Source organism: Ranitomeya variabilis, chromosome 5, assembly GCF_051348905.1.
Source record: "Ranitomeya variabilis isolate aRanVar5 chromosome 5, aRanVar5.hap1, whole genome shotgun sequence".
Taxonomy (NCBI): domain Eukaryota; kingdom Metazoa; phylum Chordata; class Amphibia; order Anura; family Dendrobatidae; genus Ranitomeya; species Ranitomeya variabilis.
The window spans coordinates 476,155,959-476,180,115 of NC_135236.1; the positions used below are offsets into that span (position 1 = coordinate 476,155,959).

Consider the following 24,157-nt stretch of genomic DNA (forward strand, 5'->3'; position numbering starts at 1 on the left):
TCAGAACACAAAAAATAAGCCCTCACCCAGCCCCATATCATGAAAAATGGAAACGCTACAGGTCTCGGAAAATGGCACTTTATTTTTTTTAACCACCTAAATGAAAAAGACCCTAGACCCCACACAAATGTGGAATTGCACTTTTTTTGCAATTTCACCACACTTGGAATTTTTTCCCGTTTTTTAGTACACGATATCTTAAAAGCAATGGTGTCTTTCAAAAGTACAATTTGTCCCGCAAAAAACAAGCCCTCACATGGTCATATTGACAGAAAAAAAAATAAAAAAAATATGGCTCTCGAAAGAATGGGAGCAAAAAACAAAAATGCAAAAAAGGAAATACCTCTGGTCGTGAAGGGGTTAATGCAAGCATATAAGAAATTAGCTTAAAGGGCCACTGTCACCCCCCTCCAGCCGTTATAAACTAAAAGAGTCACCTTGTGCAGCAGTAATGCTGCATTCTAACAAGGTGGCTCTTTTAGTTTTAGGTTCAAGTATACCCCAAATAAAGCGTTTTGATACTTAGCCACAATACCAGTCTTTAGCCAGGTAGGCGGGTCCTCCCTCCCCAGCTTGAACCGCTACTCTGCCGTCACTCCAATCTTCCTGCGCCACCCCCTCAGCGCTGTTTACGTTTCAAAACCGGCGCCTGCGCTGTGTACTGGTGTCCTGCGCAGACGCAGTAAGCTCTGGCCGTCTGATGTCCCAGCCAGGCTTGCACACTGCGCCTGCGCGGGCAGTGCGGCCACCCACCTTTGGAATCCCAGCCCCGCACTGTGTTATGCATTATGCACAGTGCGGGGCTGGGATTCCAAAGGTGGGTGGCCGCACAGGCGCAGTCTGCAAGCCTGGCTGGGACGTCAGACGGCCAGAGCTTACTGCGTCTGCGCAGGACACCAGTACACAGCGCAGGCGCCGGTTTTGAAACGTAAACAGCGCTGAGGCGGCGGCGCTGAAAGCGCAGGAAGATTGGAGTGACGGCAGAGTAGCGGTTCAAGCTGGGGAGTGAGGACCCGCCTCCCTGGCTAATGACCGGTATTGTGGCCAAGTATCAAAACGCTTTATTTGGGGTATACTTGAACCTAAAACTAAAAGAGCCACCTTGTTAGAATGCAGCATTACTGCTGCACAAGGTGGCTCTTTTAGTTTATAACGGCTGGAGGGGGTGACAGTGGCCCTTTAAAATACGAATAGTGACGAGCGAGCGTGCTCAGATAAGGTGTTCTCTGAACTTGCTCATGTCCTAATCGGGTATTTTGTTTACTCGAAAAAAATGTTCAAGTCACCGAGGTTGTCCGACAGCCGCAACAAATGTAGGGATTGCCTAACAAACAGGCAATCCCTGCATCTGTCGCGGCAGTCAAACAGCCGTGACGACTCAAGCATTTTTTTTTCAAAAACGCTGAAACTACTTGATTGGGACACAAGCGTGCTCGGATAACACCTTATCTGAGTATGCTCGCTCATCACTATGTAACAGCACCAAATAGATAGGGATTTAGATTCAAATGGATTTGATCACCGTACTACCTCTTTAGCTCTAGCCATGCAGGGCAGACATTCACATGGACCAAGCCCAATTTCCTTAGCTTGCCTAAAAGGCAAAATAAATCAATCAATCACAGAACTACTGAAGACTACCTCTAGAACCATGCAGGAGTCATCAACACATTTGCGTTGAAATAGATTAGATTTTTTTATTTTTATTATGCAGACTAAAAGCTATACAATCTAAAATTTCAAATTGATCCCAATTTTTTTTTTTTCTTTAATTTAACTGAACTACAACACTCAAAATCCAAAACTATAGTTAGATCTAAAGTTAGATCCGTCTATAATTCGATCTCATGGTTAGCTTTTAAAGGGAATCTGTCAGCAGGTTTTTGCTACCTCAACTGAGAGCAGCCTGATGCAGGCAAAAAGAAGCTGAATCCAACAATGTATAACTTGGGCTACTTTCACACTAGCGTTGTTGGCTGTACGTCGCAATGCGTCGTTTAGGAGAAAAAACGCATCCTGCAAAGTTGTCTGCAGGATGCGTTTTGTCCCCATAGACTAACATTAGCGACGCATTGCCACACGTCGCAACCGTCGTGCGACGGTCGCGTCGTGTTTTGGCGGACCGTCGGCACAAAAAAAGGTACATGTAACGTTTTTTTGTGCGTCGAGTCCGCACCATTTTCGACAGCGCATGCGCGACCGAAACTCCGCCCCCTCCTCCCCAGTCCTTACAATGGGGCAGCGGAAGCGTTATAAGACTGCATCCGCTGCCCACGTCGGGCATTTCTTTCACAACGCGCGTCGGCACGTCGGGCCGAAGCATAGCGATGGCCCCGTAGCGACGCTAGTGTGAAAGCAGCCTTAGATTACTGGGTGCAGCCGTTCTGACACAATCAGAGTTTTAGATTAAGGGCTCGTTTCCATTTGCGAGAAACACGTCCGTGTCTCGCATGTGAAAACCAAGCTCTGGCGCTGGCACTTGGGAGCGGAGCGTGCGGCCGCATAGCAACACATGGAGCTGCACGCTCCGCTCCAAAGTGCCGGCGCCAGAGCTTGGTTTTCACATGCGAGACACGGACGTGTTTCTTGCAAATGGAAAAGAGCCCTTAGAACGAAGCAGAGCTGAGAAAGCTAGCCCCGCCCACACCAGGCTCTCCATGTACAAAGTCCATAGACAGTGAATTGCTTAGTTATTGGACTAGACCAGCAATGTTAATATCTTAGCAATCAATCCCTCACAGTTTGTGAACAACAGCAGGCACTGTGACAAATGACACATCCCTGAATTCTGTATCTCAGCCTCTATCTCCTGCTGTCTTCAGATTACATAGCAAAAAGCTGCTGATAGATTCCCTTTAAGAGTCTGTGCTGCATATGATACAGAAGTCTCAGAGACATGTATTAAACACTGGAGCCTAGCTGTTATGAATTTTCTCTTATGGGTTATTCAGAGTATTCACACTTTCACTCGCACTGTATAAGTTATATACATTGTAAAGAAATGAATGCAGGTATGCAGAGGTATTGGAATCTGATAATGATGATGGTCTTTGCCAGACTACAGAACATGTCCTTGACACGCCAGAGTAATGAAGCTTGGAAACGCTCCTTTCGTTACAGGAAGGTCAGTAATGGCATGTGATCTATGTATGGACTTGAGATGAGAATACTGTACTTTACTATCATAATGCCAAGCGCCCAGACAGTGGTGGATGGAACCACGCAGCCTTCCTCATTGGAATGCAGGGAATAGGCGGCAGCAGATGTAAGACTAAATTAGTAGTCATCCAACACACTCATTTACATGACACACAGCCAAGAGAGTTGTCTGCTTTACTGATACTTACTACATCTTTCGCACATAGTAAAGCTACCACGCTCAGCTTAGAATGATAACACAAGGAAAGAGTGACCTTCCCGATACATCACGGGAAATGACAATGTGTAATTAAGAAAAGATATTATGGCGTGATAATGTGTCGCCAGCTCGTCCTTGTGCAGCGTGCCTAAACCTGGGCAGTGTTCTACTTCACTGCTTCAGGAGGTAAAACTTAGCAGAGGGGAAAGGGAATAATTCCTGGGCCCACCGCCAGTCCGACTTGTGGACAGCATGGTATAGAAAAGGAGACTCTGAGCTGAATGAGATCTAAAAGTTTATTGGAAAAGATTCTTTAGTCATTGAAATCCCTAGTGTATGGATCCTCGTGAGTCCAGTGGGCGGTCCAGTGATTGACAGCCATGCACAATCTACAGGGAAGACCTCACTGATTGTGTGTAGAGTCCAGTGGGCGGTCCAATCACCAGGCATTTCAATGAAGAAAATGCAAATTTCATTCAAGCTTTTCCTGCAAAAATGTATATTAATCTGATCAGCTCCTGCTCTATAACATCCGGCCTGCAGATCTGATAACAGTTTCAACATGACAGGTTCCCTTTAAAGATACAGAAGGCGAAATATAATATGCAGGACCATGTTGGGAATTGAATAAGAACTGAAAGCATTGCGGTCAAACATTGCTGTTGTTGGAAGAAATGGGGTCCACAGGTCAATAGTGCTGCCGTAACCCCTTCAAGCCAGAGATTTTTTCAGTTTGAGCTTTTGCTGTTCCTCTCCCTCTTTTTCACAAAACATGTTGATTTTTAAAATCAACATGGCTGGTTGTTTGTAGGACGACTTGAACTTTTGAATGACACCATTCACTTTACCAAATAATGTACCGAAAACAGGGAAAAATTCCAAAAAGGGGATGTAAAATCATAAATATAAAAAAACAAAACTTTGGATTTCAGATCCACTGCATGTCAATATATACTGAGGATATACCTTGGCAGATTTCAATGCAAACGGTAAAAAAGTGTGGCAAGTACGCACGATTTCTCAAAAATTTGCAGAAGTATTTACTGCTGTGGATTTCCCTGCAGCTTTTCCTTCCCGGATACTTGGATAGTCCTTTACCTTTAGTATTGCAAGGGTCCACCACGAAGAAACAAAGAAATACAGCAAAGGGTCCAATAAAAAATTCTTCTTTATTTAAAGTCCATTAAAATCCACAAATATTAATAATTGATGAATGCAATAAATAAGGACATCAGTCAGATTATTAATATTTGTGGATTTTAATGGACTATAAATAAAGAAGAATTTTTTACTGGACCCTTTGATGGATTTCTTTGTTTCTTCACAGTACAGAAGATTCCCCCCAAAACAAGTGTGCAAATACCATAGGTGTCCCCTAAATTCCCAGAGTGATAACTTTTTAATTTTTCCATCCACATAGCTACATGAGGGCTTGTTTTTTTCTGGCTTTAATACCAGCATCCATTTTATCATGTGATGCACTGGAAAGCGAGAAGAAAAATTCCAAGTGTGTTGAAATTGCAAAAAAGGTGCAATTTTTTATTTTATTTTTTATTTACCATGTTCACTATGTCATGATTCCCCTGGTCAGCATGTGGATGCAGTACCAAATATGCATAGTTTTTTTTTTTTGTTGTTGTGGTTTTTTTTTTTTTTTTTTATTTAAGTGGTGAAAAAAAATTCTGAAATTTGTTAGAAAAAGTTTTTTGCTTTCGTCGCCATTTTCCGAGACCCGTAACTCTTCATTTTTCAGGATCTGGGGCTAAGTGATGGCTTATGTTTTGCACTCTGAGCTGACGTTTTTGCTGATATTTGGGGGTAGATGGGATGATTTGATTTGCTTATTGTACTTTATTGCAATTTTGCGGTCGTCAAAACAAAAAAAAAATGTAATTTTGGTGTTTCGATTTTTGTTTTACTTGCTATGCTGCCTACCAATTGGATTAATTGTTTCCATATTTCAATAGATCACTTTTAAGAAATCAGGGATTGCAAATATATGTATTTTTGTCATTATTGTTATTTTTAATAGGGGCAAAAGAGGGTGATTTGAACTTGCTTTTTATTTATTTTTTTTCATTGTTTTTTTTAAAACTTAGGAGACTTGAAGCTGCGTGTCTGATTTGTCTGATTGCGTGTGCTATACATAGCAGGCCATCAGCACTGCTAAATATAGCAGAAATCATCATCTATGAACGCCGGCCATGAGCTGGCGTTCACAGGAGGATCGCAATGGCAGGCATGGGGATCTTCAGCAGATCTCCAGCTGTCATGACAACCTGCGGATGTAAAAGGCACATGATGACTGATTAAATCAGTCATCAAGTGTGAGAGGGTGTGGGGGAAGATATGCTCTCAGGGTGTGAGCCCACAGCAAAGGCAGGGACATGACCTTTGACGTAAACCTACGTCAAAGGTCATGAATGGGGTTAAAGAAGCTGTGTTAAATATTAATAAAAACATACTGGATTTGACCTCCGTGCACTTCTTCATTCTCAGGGACAGATGAGTTTTCCATTTTCCACTGTATAACTACCAGTCTTAGTTTGCTGGGGAGGTCACTGCCCACATGCTGAGATTATGTAAATTATTTATTACTAAATCTAATTTAATACTTTTAATTAGCAATTACAAGACACTGTGATACAGTTCCTTTATAGCACCAATAATGCTGTTGTTCTCCTCCATATTGGCCCAATAGCATCCAAATTTTGACATTTATTGGTCCTACATATACGGTGGTGACTAATGAAATCAGTTGGCTTCAGTAGTAATTCTTGGACGGTTAAAAGGAAAAACAAAAGACTCAGAAACCCTTCAGCTCCACACAATGGCTAACAAGTCCACCTACGACAAAGCGCTCTAACAGGCTACAGCTGCTAATGAGAAGCTAGCTACCGAAACAAAAATAAGGCTCAATTTTGCAATAATTGTCAAACTGGCAGACTGACAAAATGGTGGCGCGTGGGTGCGTAATGGGAGTAGCTGAAGAAATGTGACATACCTGCTGTCACCAGCGTTGGCGACATACATTTTCCCCAGTAGGTATACAACAATAAGTGCCGTGCAGCCGCCAGATATGCTGTAGGCGCTCCTTTCTCGCTCAATTTGCAGATCCTAAGGGAAGAAGTTAAAAGCATAAGAAAGTAATCTCTAGAGTACAGTTTTCTAAAACAAAGCACAAGTTTTTAAAGTGTATTCCCATTAGAAAATATTGAGGATATATTGACTGGTTATGACATAAAGGAGGGGTACGATTCTGGAGATCCACAATCTAAAAAATGGGGGTGCGCATCTCTATTACAAGTGTCCCCCTACATGCAGTGACAGTCGATGGGAAGCGTAAAGCGTCTGCTCATCATGACTGGATGCCAGGATATCGGAGAGTGACGCGACCATGGAGTGTGGAAGAGTGCTACTGGTCTGGGAGAGAAGTAGAAGAAGTGGTTTCTTTTTAAAATGTATGAACTTTCAATGTTTGGACCAATTTTAGAAGCTATCCCTGATCAGTAAGATAGGACATTGTTTATTGGTTATTGACCCTCACATTCCCTAGATGGGGGCCGTGCAGAGCTGTGTGAATACAATGGAGGTCATGTATGTCCACCTCAACTCACTCATTGTCTTAGGGACTGGCAGAGAAAGCTTAGTACACCTCTATGGAGCAAGGGTGGGTAAGGAGAGTGCAGTTATAGGTCACAGCAGCAGTATGAGGGATAGGCAACCATCATACAAAATAAACATAATACAAGTCATAACCAATAGGCCACATTCATGGTCCAAATACTGACCATGATACAAGTACCATCCATAGATCAAAAGACCCGAACGCGACAAAGCCATACACCAGGCCGTTGGGCGAGTGAAGGTCAGGAGACCCATGGTCAGGCTGTGCATTGTGGTCAGTACTCCGGTCATGAAACATGCTGCGTTTGCCTGCCACACATGATTGTACAGGGTTTTGCATTCCTTTTATTGTGGAAGGAGGAATAATTGTGTTTGGCTTTTTTTTTCTTTTTTTTTTTAAATACAAAAGAAAGTTGTTTTTTAAACACATCTGTTTTGGTAGTCAATTTTTTATATTTGCAGATGCCAGCACCCTGTTGCAGGTTCTGGCTTCTTTTGACATGCATTTCTTGTTACAGCCTTTTTGGGTGCAATAATTGAGGTTGAAAAGCTTGACAACTAGTGATGAGAGAATATACTCGTTACTCGAGATTTCCCGAGCACGCTCGGGGGTCCTCCGAGTATTTTTTAAGGCTCGGAGATTTAGTTTTCATCACCGCAGCTGAATGATTTACATCTGTTAGCCAGCATAAGTACATGTGGGGGTTGCCTAGCAAGAAGGAAGAAGAAAACTAAATCTCCAAGCACTAAAAAAATACTCGGAGGACCCCCGAGCATGCTCGGGAAATCTCGAGTAACGAGTATATTCACTCATCACTATTGATGAAATTTAAATGATAGTCTTAGACACAATCTATGGCAAAATAAAAAATGTACTAGCAATGGAAGGGATATATAAGAAAAACAGAAAACTATGCCACAGTAAAGACTGTGGGAGTCACCGGCAGCTGCAAAATGATCACCACCACTACTGGCACCAGCCATCCATGAAGAACACTACCAAACACAGGACACACTTGGCCTCCTTCGCCTCTGGCTAGTGTATTACGGGGAGGAAGCAGTAAGCCTTATGGAATGTATGGCACATCACTGCAGGATGTTGTTACCTCTGACTGTGACACCATCAGGGCAATTCAAAAAAGAGTCTCAAAGGAATGATTCAGAAAAAGAGTCTGCCTGATCACAAATTACTAAAAGGGATCGTTTTTTACATTTAGAAAAAACCTAAGTCTGTGATATCGGTGTTTAAGTGTTAGTTACTCCCGGCTTAGCATCCGCTTCTATAGTAAGGTCACTTTGAACTTACTAAGGCTGCATTTCTGTTACTGAGCTTCAAAAGGGGTTGCATACAGTCCTAGGAGACTTCAGAGTATTTAAAAGGGGTTGTCCACTACTAGGACAACCCCTTCTTGATCAAAATATTTGACCCCCATAAAATAATTAAGTTCATACTCCCCTCCTGTGTGGGCACCGTTCCCGCGGTGTTGGCAGTCGCTCTCCCCGGGGACACCCGTGCGGTTGTATGACACCGGCGCCCAATCAGTGCTTTCGTCACTGTCCCCGGTTTCAGACAAAATTGATCTTGAAGGGGAAGTCGCGGGCTGCCGCTGATCCCAACAGGTATGACAAGTGGCCATGAGAGGGGTATGACAAGACGTTATCCAAGTAGCGGACAACTTCTTTAATGTCTTTTCAGGGCAATTGGAGGCTGTGCAGTATCGGATGTAAATTTATGAGCTGCAAGTTACATTTTTGGGAAAAATTTATCAAACCTTAAAGATTTACGGTAAATTTCAAAAGATTCAATCATCTCTACTCACTTCCGTTTCACGGTCCCTTCCTAAGTTAACCAGATTTAAATAAACTGCTTTTTTATAGACATTTTTCCAGACCTATTGGTCATATCACTTCTGCTTAATTGAAGCATAAATCCTGGACCGGAAAACACCTGTCTTCAGATTGTGTCTGGTGTTGCACCTTAGTCCCGTTCACTTCAATGTGGCTGAATGCAATACCATAAGCAACCTGTGAACAGAGGGGGTGCCGTTTCAGAAAAAAAAAAAAAGCAGCTACGTTTTTCTAATCTGGAACAACCCCTTTAACATTTCTGCACTCTGATTAGCGATATGAGACAATTTGGGAAGCAGAGACACAGAACCAAAACTAAACTAAGGGAATAATTTGGGGGAGAAACAAAATTTACAGGAAAAGGCACCAAGAGCTGCAGCTTTTATTTCTTAAACTTCAGGAGACACACTAGAAGTGAGCTAGTTGTTCTAGTATGTAAATTGCCCTAGAGTCCAATTGTATAGTAGATCAACCACCACAATAATGACAAGATCTTCTGTCTAGCTGCTAGGAAAGTAAAAGGTGCATACACAGCCAGCTCACAGGCGCCACCTAGTGTCAGTTAAGAACAAATTAATAGTAACTTATTACGCAATACTTTTTAAATAATGGAAGTACAATCTACCTTTCATAAACTTAAAAAATATATCATATACATTAGGGTGCCAGGGAAATGCATGGTAAAAATTAAGTAGCACTTTTTCGAAAGTCTTACCTTCTAATTTTGTTCCTTTTTAGTCATAGATATTTTATAATTTTCTTTTTTTTTTTAAGATTTGTTATCATTTACTGGTTGCTCAATGGCACATCATATTGCAGTTTTAAATGTTTGTTTAGTATTTATCGTCATACATATATCCCGCGTTATGTATGGTATGGTATGCCATTTACCAATCAGATTCATTGATTTTATATTTTGATAGATCGGGCGTTTCTGAACGCGGCCATACCAAATGTGTGTGTAATTATATATATATACCTTGAGCAAGTGGTAAATCTAAATTTAATGTTCAACATATTTTTCATGGTACATCCTTATGCCAAAAGGAACAAATTTGAGGGGTAAGACTTACCAATTTGCAACGTTCATTTTTCCTTGCCACCCTAATATATACATATATCCTGTGTATCCTAGCATTAATAAAAAAACAACAAAAACAAAACACATCAGCGGTGTAACAGCCTTCATTCTCCTGATATGGCATTAGGTCAATTTTCTGTACCCCATTCAGAAGCGCCTGCTGACAGATTTCAGTCAGTTGTATCTAGACTGACCACGGGTCACCAATGCTGATCTAGGACAGGTAGTCAGACTATTATTGACATCAAAGTTTCATTCTGCCGAATAAAGGCCTGGCACGAAATCAAACCTTGGAAAAAACATTTTGGTAGATAGAATGGGACATGAACAATTAACTTGAGGCTGATAAAAAGACATCAAATTTGATATCAGCATTGCTTCTTTTTCCAGCAAGTAAATCAAGGTTTTTTTTCAAGTTCATTATAGGTTTTCATAAACCTCTACCCCCCTACCCCCCCCCCCCTTTAGTAAGATTTGTGGCACCGCAAACGCAGTCTGTCATGAATGTGCCAAGTGGTGGTCGCCCTACCCCAGCTCCCATAATTTTGGAGAAATAGGTGTGAAGATGCCAATAGCAGCAGAATCTAGGCGCATCTTGGATATGCTGGCTCTCATCTGGACAGCACTGGACTACAGACTAGACTTCTGCCATGTCATCGATGGAAGTCGCTGAGTCTTTGTAGGGTACAGCCAAGACTTGGATACATAGTAGGTCTTTTCATGTTAATAAATGTGTCTCGATTATGAACACCAAGGCTAGAATTTTGCACCATCTTTGTCGAAGTCACCATGTACACTGTGTGCAGAATTATTAGGCAAGTTGTATTTTAGAGGATTATTTTTTTATTATTGATCAACAACTATGTTCTCAATCAACCCAAAAGACTCATACATATCAAAGCTTAATATTTTTGGAAGTTGGAGTGTTTTTTTCTAGATTTGGCTATCTTAGGAGGATATCTGTTTGTGCAGGTAACTATTACTGTGCAGAATTATTAGGCAACTTAATAAAAACCAAATATATTCACATCTCACCTGTTTATTTTCACCAGGTAAACCAATATCACTGCACACAATTTAGAAATAATAATTTCTGACATGCAAAAACAAAACCCCAAAAAAATTAGTGACCAATATAGCCACCTTTCTTTATGACACTCAGCAGCCTTCCATCCATAGATTCTGTCAGTTGCTTGGTCTGTTTACGATCAACATTGCGTGCAGCAGCCACCACAGCCTCCCAGACACTGTTCCGAGAGGTGGACTGTTTTCCCTCCCTGTAGATCTCACATTTTATGAGGGATCACAGGTTCTCTATGGGGTTCAGATCAGGTGAACAAGGGGCCATGTCATTATTTTTTCTTCTTTGAGACCTTTACTGGCCAGCCACACTGTGGAGTAGTTGGAGGCATGTGATCACTCCATCCTCACCCCCAAAAGGTCCCACAAGTTCATCTTTGATACCAGCCCATACCAGTTCCCCACCTCCACCTTGCTGGCATCCGAGTTGGCGTGGAGCTCTCTGCCCTTTACTGATCCAGCCTCTGGCCCATCCATCTGGTCCATCAAGAGTCACTCTCATTTCATCAGTCCATAAAACCTTTGAAAAGTCAGTCTTAAAATATTTCTTTGCCCAGTCTTGATGTTTTATCTTATGTTTCTTGTTCAAAGGTGGTCGTTTTTCAGCCTTCCTTACCTTGGCCATGTCTCTGAGTATCACACACCTTGTGCTTTTAGTTACTTCAGTAACGTTGCAGCTCTGAGATATGGCAAAACTGGTGGCAAATGGCATCTTGGCAGCTTCACGCTTGATTTTCCTCAATCCATGGGCAGTTATTTTGTGCCTTTTTTGCCCAACGCGCTCCTTGCGACCCTGTTGGCTATTTGCCATGAAATGCTTGATTGTTCGGTGATCACGCTTCAAAAGTTTGGCAATTTTAAGACTGCGGCATCCCTCTGCAAGACATCTCACAATTTTAGACTTTTCAGAGCCCGTCAAATCTCTCTTCTGACCCATTTTGCCAAAGGAAAGGAAGTTGCCTAATAATTACGCACACCTTATATAGGGTTTTGATGCCATTAGACAACACCCCTCCTCATTACAGAGATGCACATCACCTGATTTACTTAATTGGTAGTTGGTTCTCAAGCCTGAACAGCTTGGAGTAGGACAACATGTAGAAAAAGTATCATGTGATCAAAACACAACTTGCCTAATAATTCTGCACAGTGTATATGTTTGTGTTATAACCTACTCATAAGTGGCCAGAATGTCCCTCAAAAGCAATTGACTTTCGAGCAAGTGTCGCACCCAGACCTCCAGGTGGTGAGATCCTAGTAGGTAGAGTACGATCCTACAACCTACCACGGCCCCTCTGAAAGTGCGAGACCTCACTCTTTGCACTACCCCAGCACTGTCACATACTTTACTGAATGGTTACTGCATACTTCAGAAAGTGGGGCCCTGCCGGAAAGACATTAGGGGCACTCATGACACCATCTCATACTTTGCAAAAATCAGAGGGTTCCTGCTCGTCTTCCCTAAAAAGGACAGCCCCAGGCTGGCGATAGGTGCACTTCAGGGTGTCATTCAGATGTCCGGTTTTCATCTACCGTCATTTTCAAGGACAGAGCATGCACCCGATATACTCTACGGGGCAGGCCACATACCCGTGGTTTTCGTGGACCATGCAGAAATCATAGAGACATGTATAAAAAGTAACGATACAAGTCTATGGGTCTGTGAAAATCACAGGCAGCACACAGATGGCATCAGTCTACAGTCTGTGTACTGCCCCTCATTAACACTGTAATGGATGGGAGAAGTTTTCTCATTTATTGATTTTACCTTATGTGAAAATCACTGATGGTAAAAATGGACACTGACCAAACACTGAACAAAATTAGATCTAAGACACTGATGACACTTATGTCCGAATGAGATAATAAAAAGCTGGAAAAACCCCATGCAGCCCGCCATAGTAGTAATGTCATAATGGTGATTTGGACGTGTCCCCTCTACAGTCAGGGATGGAAAGAAGAGAGTGATGGGGGAACAAGGATATGATTGCACAGAAGCAGCGGATTTGCTGTAGTTTGCTTTTCACACCAACCCCTCTCTAAAAAAAAAACAAAAAAAAAAAACCCAAACTAGTACGACTCACTAAAGGGTTAAATGTGCCAAGTCCTAGCTAAGCAGCTGAAAAGACAGAACCAGAGACAGGGCAGTATGACCTTTGTACAAGACTGCCACCTGCTGTCTGCCAAGAAAATGACAGACCACATTGAATCGCAGAAAGAGCTCAAACGCTCTCCAAATATGGGACATTGTACACAACATTACGGTCCCATAAAATGTCTGGTCATTCCAGGGTGTATGATTAAAGGATTCTATTAAAATCACAATTCTAAATACAGGCTGCGTTTAGTATGTGTGTGTTTCAGACAGAAAATATTTCTCTGAGAAAATGGAGTGAATTCTAGATTTTTCTATCACCACACCAGGATATGATCAGTCATTCTATGTACTGCTAGTTTTGGCACTTGCTTGTAGTGGTAGTGTAGGCATCGCAATGCAACCTCGTCATGTAGCAGTGCCGAGCAAACTTCAGAAAGATGTTGCCAGGGGCATAATGACCACGGTCGCGACCTCTGTGCGCCCATGAGGTTGAGGGGCCCACCAACTGGATGCGAGTCCTGAAGTGTATGGTGGCGCACAGATCCATGGGGTACGTGCACAGCAATAAATCCTGCCGACCAATCAGAGGACAGCAACTGACATCGGCGTGCATGTAACATCATTCTCTGCCGTCGTATGCATGCTGATGTCAGCTGCCGGCTTCAAAGGAGGACATCAAGTGGCAGGGGAGCGGAGGGTTTATTGTATTCCATGCATTAAACAATAGCGGCAGAACAAAGTACACATACCAGGATGGGGGGGGGGGGGGGGGCGAGGATAAAGGACATGTATACCGGGATGGGGGGGGGGGGGCGAGGATAAAGGACATTCATACCAGGATGGGGGGGCGAGGATAAAGGACATTCATACCAGGATGGGGGGCCGAGGATAAAGGACATTTATACCAGGATGGGGGGGGGCGAGGATAGAGGACATGTATACCGGGATGGGGGGGGGGGGGGGGGGGGTGAGGATAAAGGACATTCCTACCAGGATGGGGGGGGGGGGGGGGGGCGAGGATAAAGGACATTTATACCAGGATGGGGGATAAATATACCAGGATGGGGGGGGGGCGAGGATAAAGGACATTTATACCAGGATGGGGAATGTACATACCAGGATGGGGGGGGTTTGAGGATAATGGACATTTTACCAGGATGGTGGATGTTCGTTCCTACCAGGATGGGGACCAGGATAGGGGACATATATTCCAGGATGGGGGGGGGGCGCGAGGATAAAGGACATTTATACCAGGATGGGGGGGGGGGGGGGCGCGAGGATAAAGGACATTTATACCAGGATGGGGGATAAATATACCAGGATGGGGGGGGGGGGCGAGGATAAAGGACATTTATACCAGGATGGGGGATAAATATACCAGGATGGGGGGGGGGCGAGGATAAAGGACATTTATACCAGGATGGGGAATGTACATACCAGGATGGGGGGGGTTTGAGGATAATGGACATTTTACCAGGATGGTGGATGTTCGTTCCTACCAGGATGGGGACCAGGATAGGGGACATATATTCCAGGATGGGGGGGGGGGGGGGGGGGCGCGCGAGGATAAGGGACATTTATACCAGGATGGGGGGGGGGGGGGGGGGGGCGAGGATAAAGGACATTTATACCAGGATGGGGGATAAATATACCAGGATGGGGGGGGGGGGGGCGAGGATAAAGGACATTTATACCAGGATGGGGGATAAATATACCAGGATGGGGGGGGGGGGCGAGGATAAAGGACATTTATACCAGGATGGGGGATAAATATACCAGGATGGGGGGGGGGCGAGGATAAAGGACATTTATACCAGGATGGGGAATGTACATACCAGGATGGGGGGGGTTTGAGGATAATGGACATTTTACCAGGATGGTGGATGTTCGTTCCTACCAGGATGGGGACCAGGATAGGGGACATATATTCCAGGATGGGGGGGGGGGCGCGCGAGGATAAGGGACATTTATACCAGGATGGGGGGGGGGGGGGGGGGGGGGGGGCGAGGATAAAGGACATTTATACCAGGATGGGGGATAAATATACCAGGATGGGGGGGGGGGGGCGAGGATAAAGGACATTTATACCAGGATGGGGGATAAATATACCAGGATGGGGGGGGGGGCGAGGATAAAGGACATTTATACCAGGATGGGGAATGTACATACCAGGATGGGGGGGGGGGGGGCGAGGATAATGGACATTTTACCAGGATGGTGGATGTTCGTTCCTACCAGGATGGGGACCAGGATAGGGGACATATATTCCAGGATTAGGCAGGGATAAAGGACATATACCAGGATTAGGGGCATACATACCAGGATGAGGCCCAGGATAGGGGACATATATACCAGGATTAGAGACATATACAAGAATGGGGGACATACATACCAGGATGGAGCTCCGTATAAGGGACATACCAGGATGGGGGATAAATATACCAAAATTAGAAACGTATATAACAGCATGGGACCCGGGATAAGGGACATACCAGGATGGGGGGTAAATATACATACCAGCATTAGGCCCAAGATAAGCAATATATATCAGAATGGGGGACATGCATACCAGGATTGGGCCCAGGATAAGGGACATACATACCAGGACTGGGCACAGCATAAGGGACATACATACCAGGATGGGGGACATGCATACCAGAATTGGGCGCAAGATAAGGGACACATACCAGGATTGGGCCCAGGATAAGGGAAATACATACCAGGATGGGGACATACATACCAGGATTGGGCCCAAGATAAGGGACACATATCAGAATGGGGCTGAGGATAAGGGACGTATATACCAGGATAAGGGAGACATACACCAGGATGGGGCCCAGGATAAGGGACGTATATACCAGGATTGGGTCCAGAATAAGGGATATATATACCAGGATGGGGCCAAGGATAAGGGACGTATATACCAGGATGGGGCCCAGGATAAGGGACGTATATACCAGAATAGGGTCGAGGATAAGCAACATATACCAGGATTGGGTCCAGGATAAGGGATATACCAGGATGGGGATGGAGGGCATATATTATATATGTAATGTCAGGATGGGGCCAGGACGGACTCCACTTATGGCACTGATCGAGGATAAAGTACAAAAGTTGCCATGTAGCCCTAGACCAAGTATGGCGCACTGGTCCATGGTTATATAGTACCTGCTAAACATGATTATTTGTGTGTAAGGTATATAGCAGTATTCTCTTTGAAAAATATATGACGGGGTTACCAATGTGTACAGACTGTGTATCGTAACTGAAGCGATTTTTTTTAATGTATGTGACTTATAAGGAGCACATGGTGCCATCACTACTGTGTTTAGCAAATTAAGATACAATTGTAGAGGGAAAAAAAAAAAAGAACAGAGACCTTTTATGTTGTGTGTTTTAGAGAGGGTGAAAATAACACGGAGGGAGTTACACACACTTAAAAGGATTTCTTGCTATAGCAAAAACAAATTCAACTTTTGATGCTGTTGCCTTGGTCCAGCTTCAGATGCAAAATGATAAGTCCGATGGGAAATCAGATGGTACTCTTGTTTTAAAATAGTGTACTACTACATATATAGGGATAGTATATGGATTAATCACTTATTAATGACATGTAAATGACTGCATTAATTAAAGGGAACCAGTCAGGTCACCAAACACAACCTGCAGATAAAAGGATAAATCTTCAGGTTAGTAACGTTACAACTCAGTACCGCAGCGGCACTAAAAGCGTGGCTACTGGAAGAAAATTATCTTTATTCTTAATGAGAGCCGCCAGCTTTCAGTCATAGAGGCACACCACAGCTATGCTCATCGCTCAGTACACAGCGAGGGGCAGCTGTAAGCACGTCCTGGCACTGACAGCCGGCTCTGGGCACGCTTAAGGCTGCTGCTGACATTGCTGTGAGTGATGACTGTAGATGCTCCCTGCACCGCCTCTATGACTGAAAGTCGGCGGCTTCCAGGAGAAATAAAGTTCACTTTCTCCAGGAAGCTGTGTTTTCAAAACTAGGTTTTTCCTGAAACGCCGGAGCATATTCAAATAAATCATATCTGTCTGCAATCGCACACCCAGGCTCTGGAATCATGTGGTGATTGATGAAAAAGCAGTCTTGTTTGACCACTTTGATGCCAAAAAAACATCAATTTACTGTTACATGTTGATATATTTCCCTTACCATTTCCTTAAATGCATTTTCAAGAGCTCCAATGATGAGACACTCGTGAGGAATTTTTTTTTCAGTAAAGAATCGTGTCTGAGGTGTGCTTGGCGAGCCTGGTGCACCAGCAGCCCCACGTAACGATGCAGCCCTTGTTAGAGTCCGATTATTGGTGGATGTTGTTTCTGGATCTTCCCCTAGACAGGTGGGAGGCAATACTGCAGAGTTCTTCAGGATGTCTACAACGTCCTGTAGTTGTTCTGTGATGTGGTGATGAAGAAGTTTAGAAGCCACCACTGCAGCTCCCGCCCCTGCATGCCCATCAAATAGTGCCCAGTACTGAAAGGTGATTCCATCAACCTCCTGGAAGAGAGAACAAAAAAGAAGAATGAAAATATGAAACACTTTGACACCAAATGTGTCATCTAGTCCCTTAAGAAAAAATTGGCAACCTTTTCTGTTCCCTGCTGATCCAGAGCAGATGCTCAGGCGGTTCTTCCTATGCTTCTGTGCCGGGTCAGCATGAAATAAAATAGGTGACCGGCTCAATTTTTTTTTTCTTAAAAAACCCTTGAAGACACATGCAACTTATTACTGTGCATCCACAGCCAAAATAGTCCTATCCTTCAGAATACCTTAGCCGCTCAATAGTTTGAGTAGTTGTTTCTGCTTTTAATTTAAGCCAAAACTCACCGAGAAGAAATGTTAGCTACTCCACAGGAGAGCTTTCTGACTTTTAGCTTTAGGCCACATTCACACGTTAGGCATTTAGTGCGGTTTTAACCTCAGTATTTGTAAGCCAAAATCAGGAGGGGAAAAGTACTATAGAAACACATCACCACTCCTGTATTTTCCCCACTCCTGGTTTTGGCTTACAAATACTGAGGTAAAATACTGACCAAATACTGAACATGTGTGATCATAGCGTTACACTGAAGTCGTAGCTAAGAAAAAAAAGGATGGTTTACATATAAAAATATAGAAGTTAACTACCGGAACATTCAGAATTATATTCAGTGTTCCCAAACTGAAGAGAAGATGGTTTACTTTAGATGTTGCAGGTATTAAAAGGGTTTTGGGGCACAAGAAAAAAAATAAAAAAATAAGATGATCAAGTCACTGTAATGAGTTTACAAACCCCCATCACCTTTTATTTTGTTTTAGCCTGCAGCCATCCTTGTGGTCGGTTATGGTTTACAGACGAAGGCCGGGGTCACACTTGCGAGTTTCTTGCATCAATACCTGGCACTGCCGCAGGCACTCGGGACCGGAGCATTCAGTTGCATGTATTTCTATGCAGCCGCACACTCTGGTCCCCAGTGCCGGCGGCAGTGCCAGGTATTGATGTGAGAGACTCGCACAAGTTTCTCGCAATGCACACACAAGTGTTACCCCGGCCTAAACTTTGTGATTGCTCTCCTTTTGTGTCTCTAGACTACATTTCCCAGGAGTCAATGTGCTGTGTCTTCTCTGTGAACCCTACTCCTGTTCTACAGCTCATACACGCACATCCTCAGCACGTTCCCACTCCACCTACAAAGTACCACGCTGAGACTCTTACACAGTCTCAAGATGAATAAATTGCTGCATACAGTTTCTCTTTTCGAACATTCACCTAGTATTTGCTATCCAGACAGGCTCCAGACAATGTAACACGTGCTCACACTGGCAGCACATCAGAGTAGTGAGGTACACAATGTATACCTTTATGATAATGTAATCTAGCACTCTCAAACATCCAGCGCGATTCACTCTGCCCAAAATCACTAATCATCAAGATTGTATGTTAACTGTGGAATCCGCACTGCCTCTATGGGTTCTGCACTAACTCACTGTAAACCGTTTAAAAAAGTAACTAGCCACGCCCCATGACATCACTGTTCATAACCCAGTGCAGAACTGCCTCCTGGACAGACACACAGACATACATTGACACCAGCCTATGTAGGAGGGTAAACAGAATGAACCTACATAGGCTGTAACCAAACAGCGACTCTTAATTTAAAAAAAAAAATAAAAAAAATAAAAAATTGTGTGGTTCCAGGGAAATTTTTCATAAACAGCAAGGGGAAAGTGGACGGCTGAGGGCTTATGTTAATACTAGATGGAGGCCCGATGCTATTGCATCGGGAGGGTGGTGACATCCCGATGGGGGCAGTGAACCATGGAGGAGGAGGTGTGATGGTGTGGGGGTGCTTTGCTGGTGACACTGTTGGGATTTATTCAAAATTGAAGGCATACTGAACCAGAATGGCTACCACAGCATCTTGCAGCGGCATGCTATTCCATCCGGTTTGCGTTTAGTTGGACCATAATTTATTTTTCAACAGGACAATGACCCCAAACACACCTCCAGGCTGTGTAAGGACTATTTGACCAAGAAGGAGAGTGATTGGGTGCTACGCCAGATGACCTGGCCTCCACAGTCACCAGACCTGAACCCAATCGAGATGGTTTGGGGTGAGCTGGACCGCAGAGTGAAGGCAAAAGGGCCAACAAGTGCTAAGCATCTCTGGGAACTCCTTCAAGATTGTTGGAAGACCATTCCCGGTGACTACATCTAGAAGCTCATCAAGAGAATGCCAAGAGTGTGCAAAGCAGTCATCAAAGCAAAAGGTGGCTACTTTGAAGAACCTAGAATATAAGACATAATTTCAGTTGTTTCACATATATATATATATATATATATATATATATATATATATATATATATATATATATATATATATATATATATATATATATATATATATATATATATACACACACACACACACACTCACCGGCCACTTTATTAGGTACACCATGCTAGTAACGGGTTGGACCCCCTTTTGCCTTCAGAACTGCCTCAATTCTTCGTGGCATAGATTCAACAAGGTGCTGGAAGCATTCCTCAGAGATTTTGGTCCATATTGACATGATGGCATCACACAGTTGCCGCAGATTTGTCGGCTGCACATCCCAAAGATGCTCCATACAAGGCAGGATGGATCCATGCTTTCATGTTGTTTACGCCAAATTCTGACCCTACCATCCGAATGTCGCAGCAGAAATCGAGACTCATCAGACCAAGCAACGTTTTTCCAATCTTCTACTGTCCAATTTCGATGAGCTTGTACAAATTGTAGCCTCAGTTTCCTGTTCTTAGCTGAAAGGAGTGGTACCCGGTGTGGTCTTCTGCTGCTGTAGCCCATCTGCCTCAAAGTTCGACGCACTGTGCGTTCAGAGATGCTCTTAGGCCTACCTTGGTTGTAACGGGTGGCGATTTGAGTCACTGTTGCCTTTCTATCAGCTCGAACCAGTCTGCCCATTCTCCTCTGACCTCTGGCATCAACAAGGCATTTCCGCCCACAGAACTGCCGCTCACTGGATTTTTTTTCTTTTTCGGACCATTCTCTGTAAACCCTAGAGATGGTTGTGCGTGAAAATCCCAGTAGATCAGCAGTTTCTGAAATACTCAGACCAGCCCTTCTGGCACCAACAACCATGCCACGTTCAAAGGCACTCAAATCACCTTTCTTCCCCATACTGATGCTCGGTTTGAACTGCAGGAGATTGTCTTGACCATGTCTACATGCCTAAATGCACTGAGTTGCCGCCATGTGATTGGCTGATTAGAAATTAAGTGTTAACAAGAAGTTGGACAGGTGTACCTAATAAAGTGGCCAGTGAGTGTGTATATATATATATATATATATATATATATATATATATATATATATATATATATATATATATATATATATATATATATATATATATATATATATATATATATATTGGAGTATAATTGTATCACACCATTTTTTAGTGGTTAAACAGGAGTAAAAGGGACAGCTGCCATTGAGCGGGGGCGCCTATCTCGATTAAATTTTAGGGTCCCAACCTCCGCTGCATAGGCAGGGAAGATTTAGAGCATCAACAGTGTGAGGGACATTTTTACTCGAGCACGGTTGTCTGTATGGTGATTGTATTTTAATAGTGAATAATAAAAATGTAGTTTTATCCAGGATTTGTTAGGGTACAAGGTCTCTGGTTTTGTATTTTTTTGAATTTTGAACCTTGGTTGTCCACCTAAATTTTCTTGTTTGAAACTACATCTCCCATCACAGTTATCAGTGACAGCAGATGTAGGCTGATGGGGGGGGGGGGGGGGGGAAGTAGTCTCATCAGCCCACTCCTGCTGACCTGCAGTAAGCGTTTTAACGCGGGTCAACGCTGTGAGTCACAGTTGCAGGGTCACTGACATCTGACAGCATGACCCCGCAGTGCTCTGACCGACGGTCTTACTGGCGGTATCCTCACCGCCGATAAGAACCACATCGCCAGTGTTTCCCACACTGTCACACAGATGACAGCGTGGGAAACACCATGGGAAGACAATAGAGACGCAAAAAAAAACTCAGCAAATCCGCAAACATTTTTGTACCTGCGTTTTTGCTGCAGATTTGAGTGTCTCAACTGAAGTCAATGTGTGGGAAAACGCTACAAATCCACACAAAGAATTGAAGTGCTGCAAAAAAAATATGCACTCAAAGGAAACTGATCATGTGAACAACACTTCAGGATTGCCATGGACTTAGCTTGCATAAGGTTTCCATAGCGTTTTTGGCTCATTTCCGCATGGAAAACCGCATCAAAAAAAGCACCGTGTGCACATTGCCTTACAGGCTACAACCCATTTATAGCACATACAGTAAATCTCTGTACTCTTGAAGGACTGCAGCAGGAAGGGAAGAGCTGGAGGTCACAAGACTGCAGCCACAGCTCAGGAACCGAGCAGAATTTTAACAGCTAACAACTTATGAGGTTTCTTAATTTTACATAGACTTTACAATGTTTTAACAATCTGTGTGCTTGGAAAACCCCTTTAAATAAATCTACATGGCACGCAGCAGTGTTAGCTTAACACCAATGTAAACATGGCTGCTCATTTACGTTGGGGTACTGGAGTGCCCATCTTAGGCTACGTTCACATTTACGGTCGGCGCCGCAGCGTCGGGCGCCGCAGCGTCGCCGCATGCGTCATGCGCCCCTATATTTAACATGGGGGCGCATGGACATGCGTCGCACTTGCGTTTTGCGCCGCATGCGTCCCTGCGGCGCACGCGTCCGGGCGCATTGGACGCAGCAAGTTGCATTTTTGCTGCGTCCAAAATCAATCAAAAAAAGGACGCATGCGGCGCAAAACGCAGCGTTGTGCATGCGTTTTGCTGCGTTTTTGTTTGCGTTGTGCGTTGCGGCGCCGACGCTGCGGCGCACAACGCAAATGTGAACGTAGCCTTAGGCTACGTCCCCATGGTCAGTATTAGGCAGCGCTTTGGACGCAACACATGTCTGCTCTGTCCAAAGCGCTGCCGGCTTTTTAACGCATGTGATTCAGCATGTATTCATTGAACCGTGCGGAATACATTGCACTGGTGATATTTATCTTGCGGAGACTGAGCGTCTCCGGAAAATACATGCTGCAGTCTGGAAAGATGCGCCGCATGTCAGTCTCCGCAGGAAAGCCGTGGGTGCCGATGCACGCAGAGTGGACATGGGATTTCTTGAAATCCCATCCACTATGCTGTAACATCTGGCCACTGTGGGTTGGACCCTGTGGATGTACGCAGCGTCCAACCTGCAGCGTTTACTGACCATGGGAACATACCCTTACTCAACTATCCAACAAATGTTCTGTGGCACGAGCAGTGTGCTTTGCGCATGCTACATACTTACATTGGTTACAGTGCTCAGTAGCATGGTTAATAACCAGACAAACTTATTATTCATATTGGCACAATCCTGCACTACAATATTACAATATTCTATATACACACACACACTTTGTTTTCTAAAAAATAATATACCGTATATATGAGTACACTTACACATGCCTGTTGACAGGTTTTGAAGTTTCGGCTAACTCCTGTGAAAGTGTGTGGTGCTAGACGACACTATTAAAAGGTAATGCTTCAGTCTCTGCCTAAAAATATTTTTTGGCTGTGCAACCAAAAGATGTTTTGTGTATTTACACAAAGAAAAAAAAATACTTTTTATTTTGTTACATTTTTCATCACTTTAAAGGTCCCTGCTTGTAATCAATATTAGATGCTGGTCATATGCGTTCAGTTACGGTGCAAAACAGCAAAGCTCCGTCAACTGTATAGTGACTACAGCAATGTACTAAAATCAGGGTGGATAAAACTCAATGTTTTTAAAAAAAAAAAATCAAAAAAAAAATCAAAAAAAAAAAAAATCGGATTTTTTTTATTTAAATCCAATTTTTTTTATTTAAATCGGATTTTTTTTTCAATAAACTGCTTTTTGAGGAAAATATTTTACCATCCAAAGGTTCTTCCATCATGAGATAAAGCGGAGTTGTTTAACTCAGTAGAATAAAGGCTGTATATGTGTAACATTCACAATGTCATGCTCTTCCAGAGGTTTCTGTAGGATTAGTGGGCAGTTTCTCTCCTATATTATCACAGACGCTCGCTTTACTTACGCAGTTCTCAAAACTGAATTTGACTCCGCAGAGGTCCCAGCCTCTTCTTCACGGCAAAAATGTTACAACATGAACAGAGTTGAGAAAAAGACCTTAATCCTATTGTTCTACAAACCTATGAATACAGAATCAACCCCTTCAGTGCCAAGTCCAAGAAGTTAGACAATATGTTTCTGATTGTTTGGAGTGGAATAGATCTGCACAACACAAGAAGAATGTGAATCTAAGTGTGAGGAGGAGGAAGGGCAAGCAGACAAGAAAATGAAAGTGAAACTTTGAGCACAATACTGCAGCATAGCCACAGACAGACAAGTCTGGATCGGTTTGTGTGTACGATACGATCTGAGGTTTATTACATTCTTTCCTTATAATGGCAGCAGGCCGTAAAAGAGACCCAGTTTGGGAATATTTTAAT

General features: G+C 43.4%; 1 protein-coding gene across 1 annotated transcript in view; it reads right to left on the reverse strand.

The window, feature by feature from the left end:
* PPM1H (protein phosphatase, Mg2+/Mn2+ dependent 1H) overlaps window positions 1-24,157 on the reverse strand; it is a 192,737-nt gene that overhangs the window by 101,528 nt on the left and 67,052 nt on the right. Inside the window, exons 3-4 of the mRNA XM_077265502.1 lie at window positions 17,271-17,615; window positions 6,363-6,475 (exon numbers count right to left, since the gene is read on the reverse strand). Of these exons, the coding sequence (XP_077121617.1) occupies window positions 6,363-6,475; window positions 17,271-17,615 (458 nt within the window). The remainder of the gene's footprint in view (window positions 1-6,362; window positions 6,476-17,270; window positions 17,616-24,157) is intronic.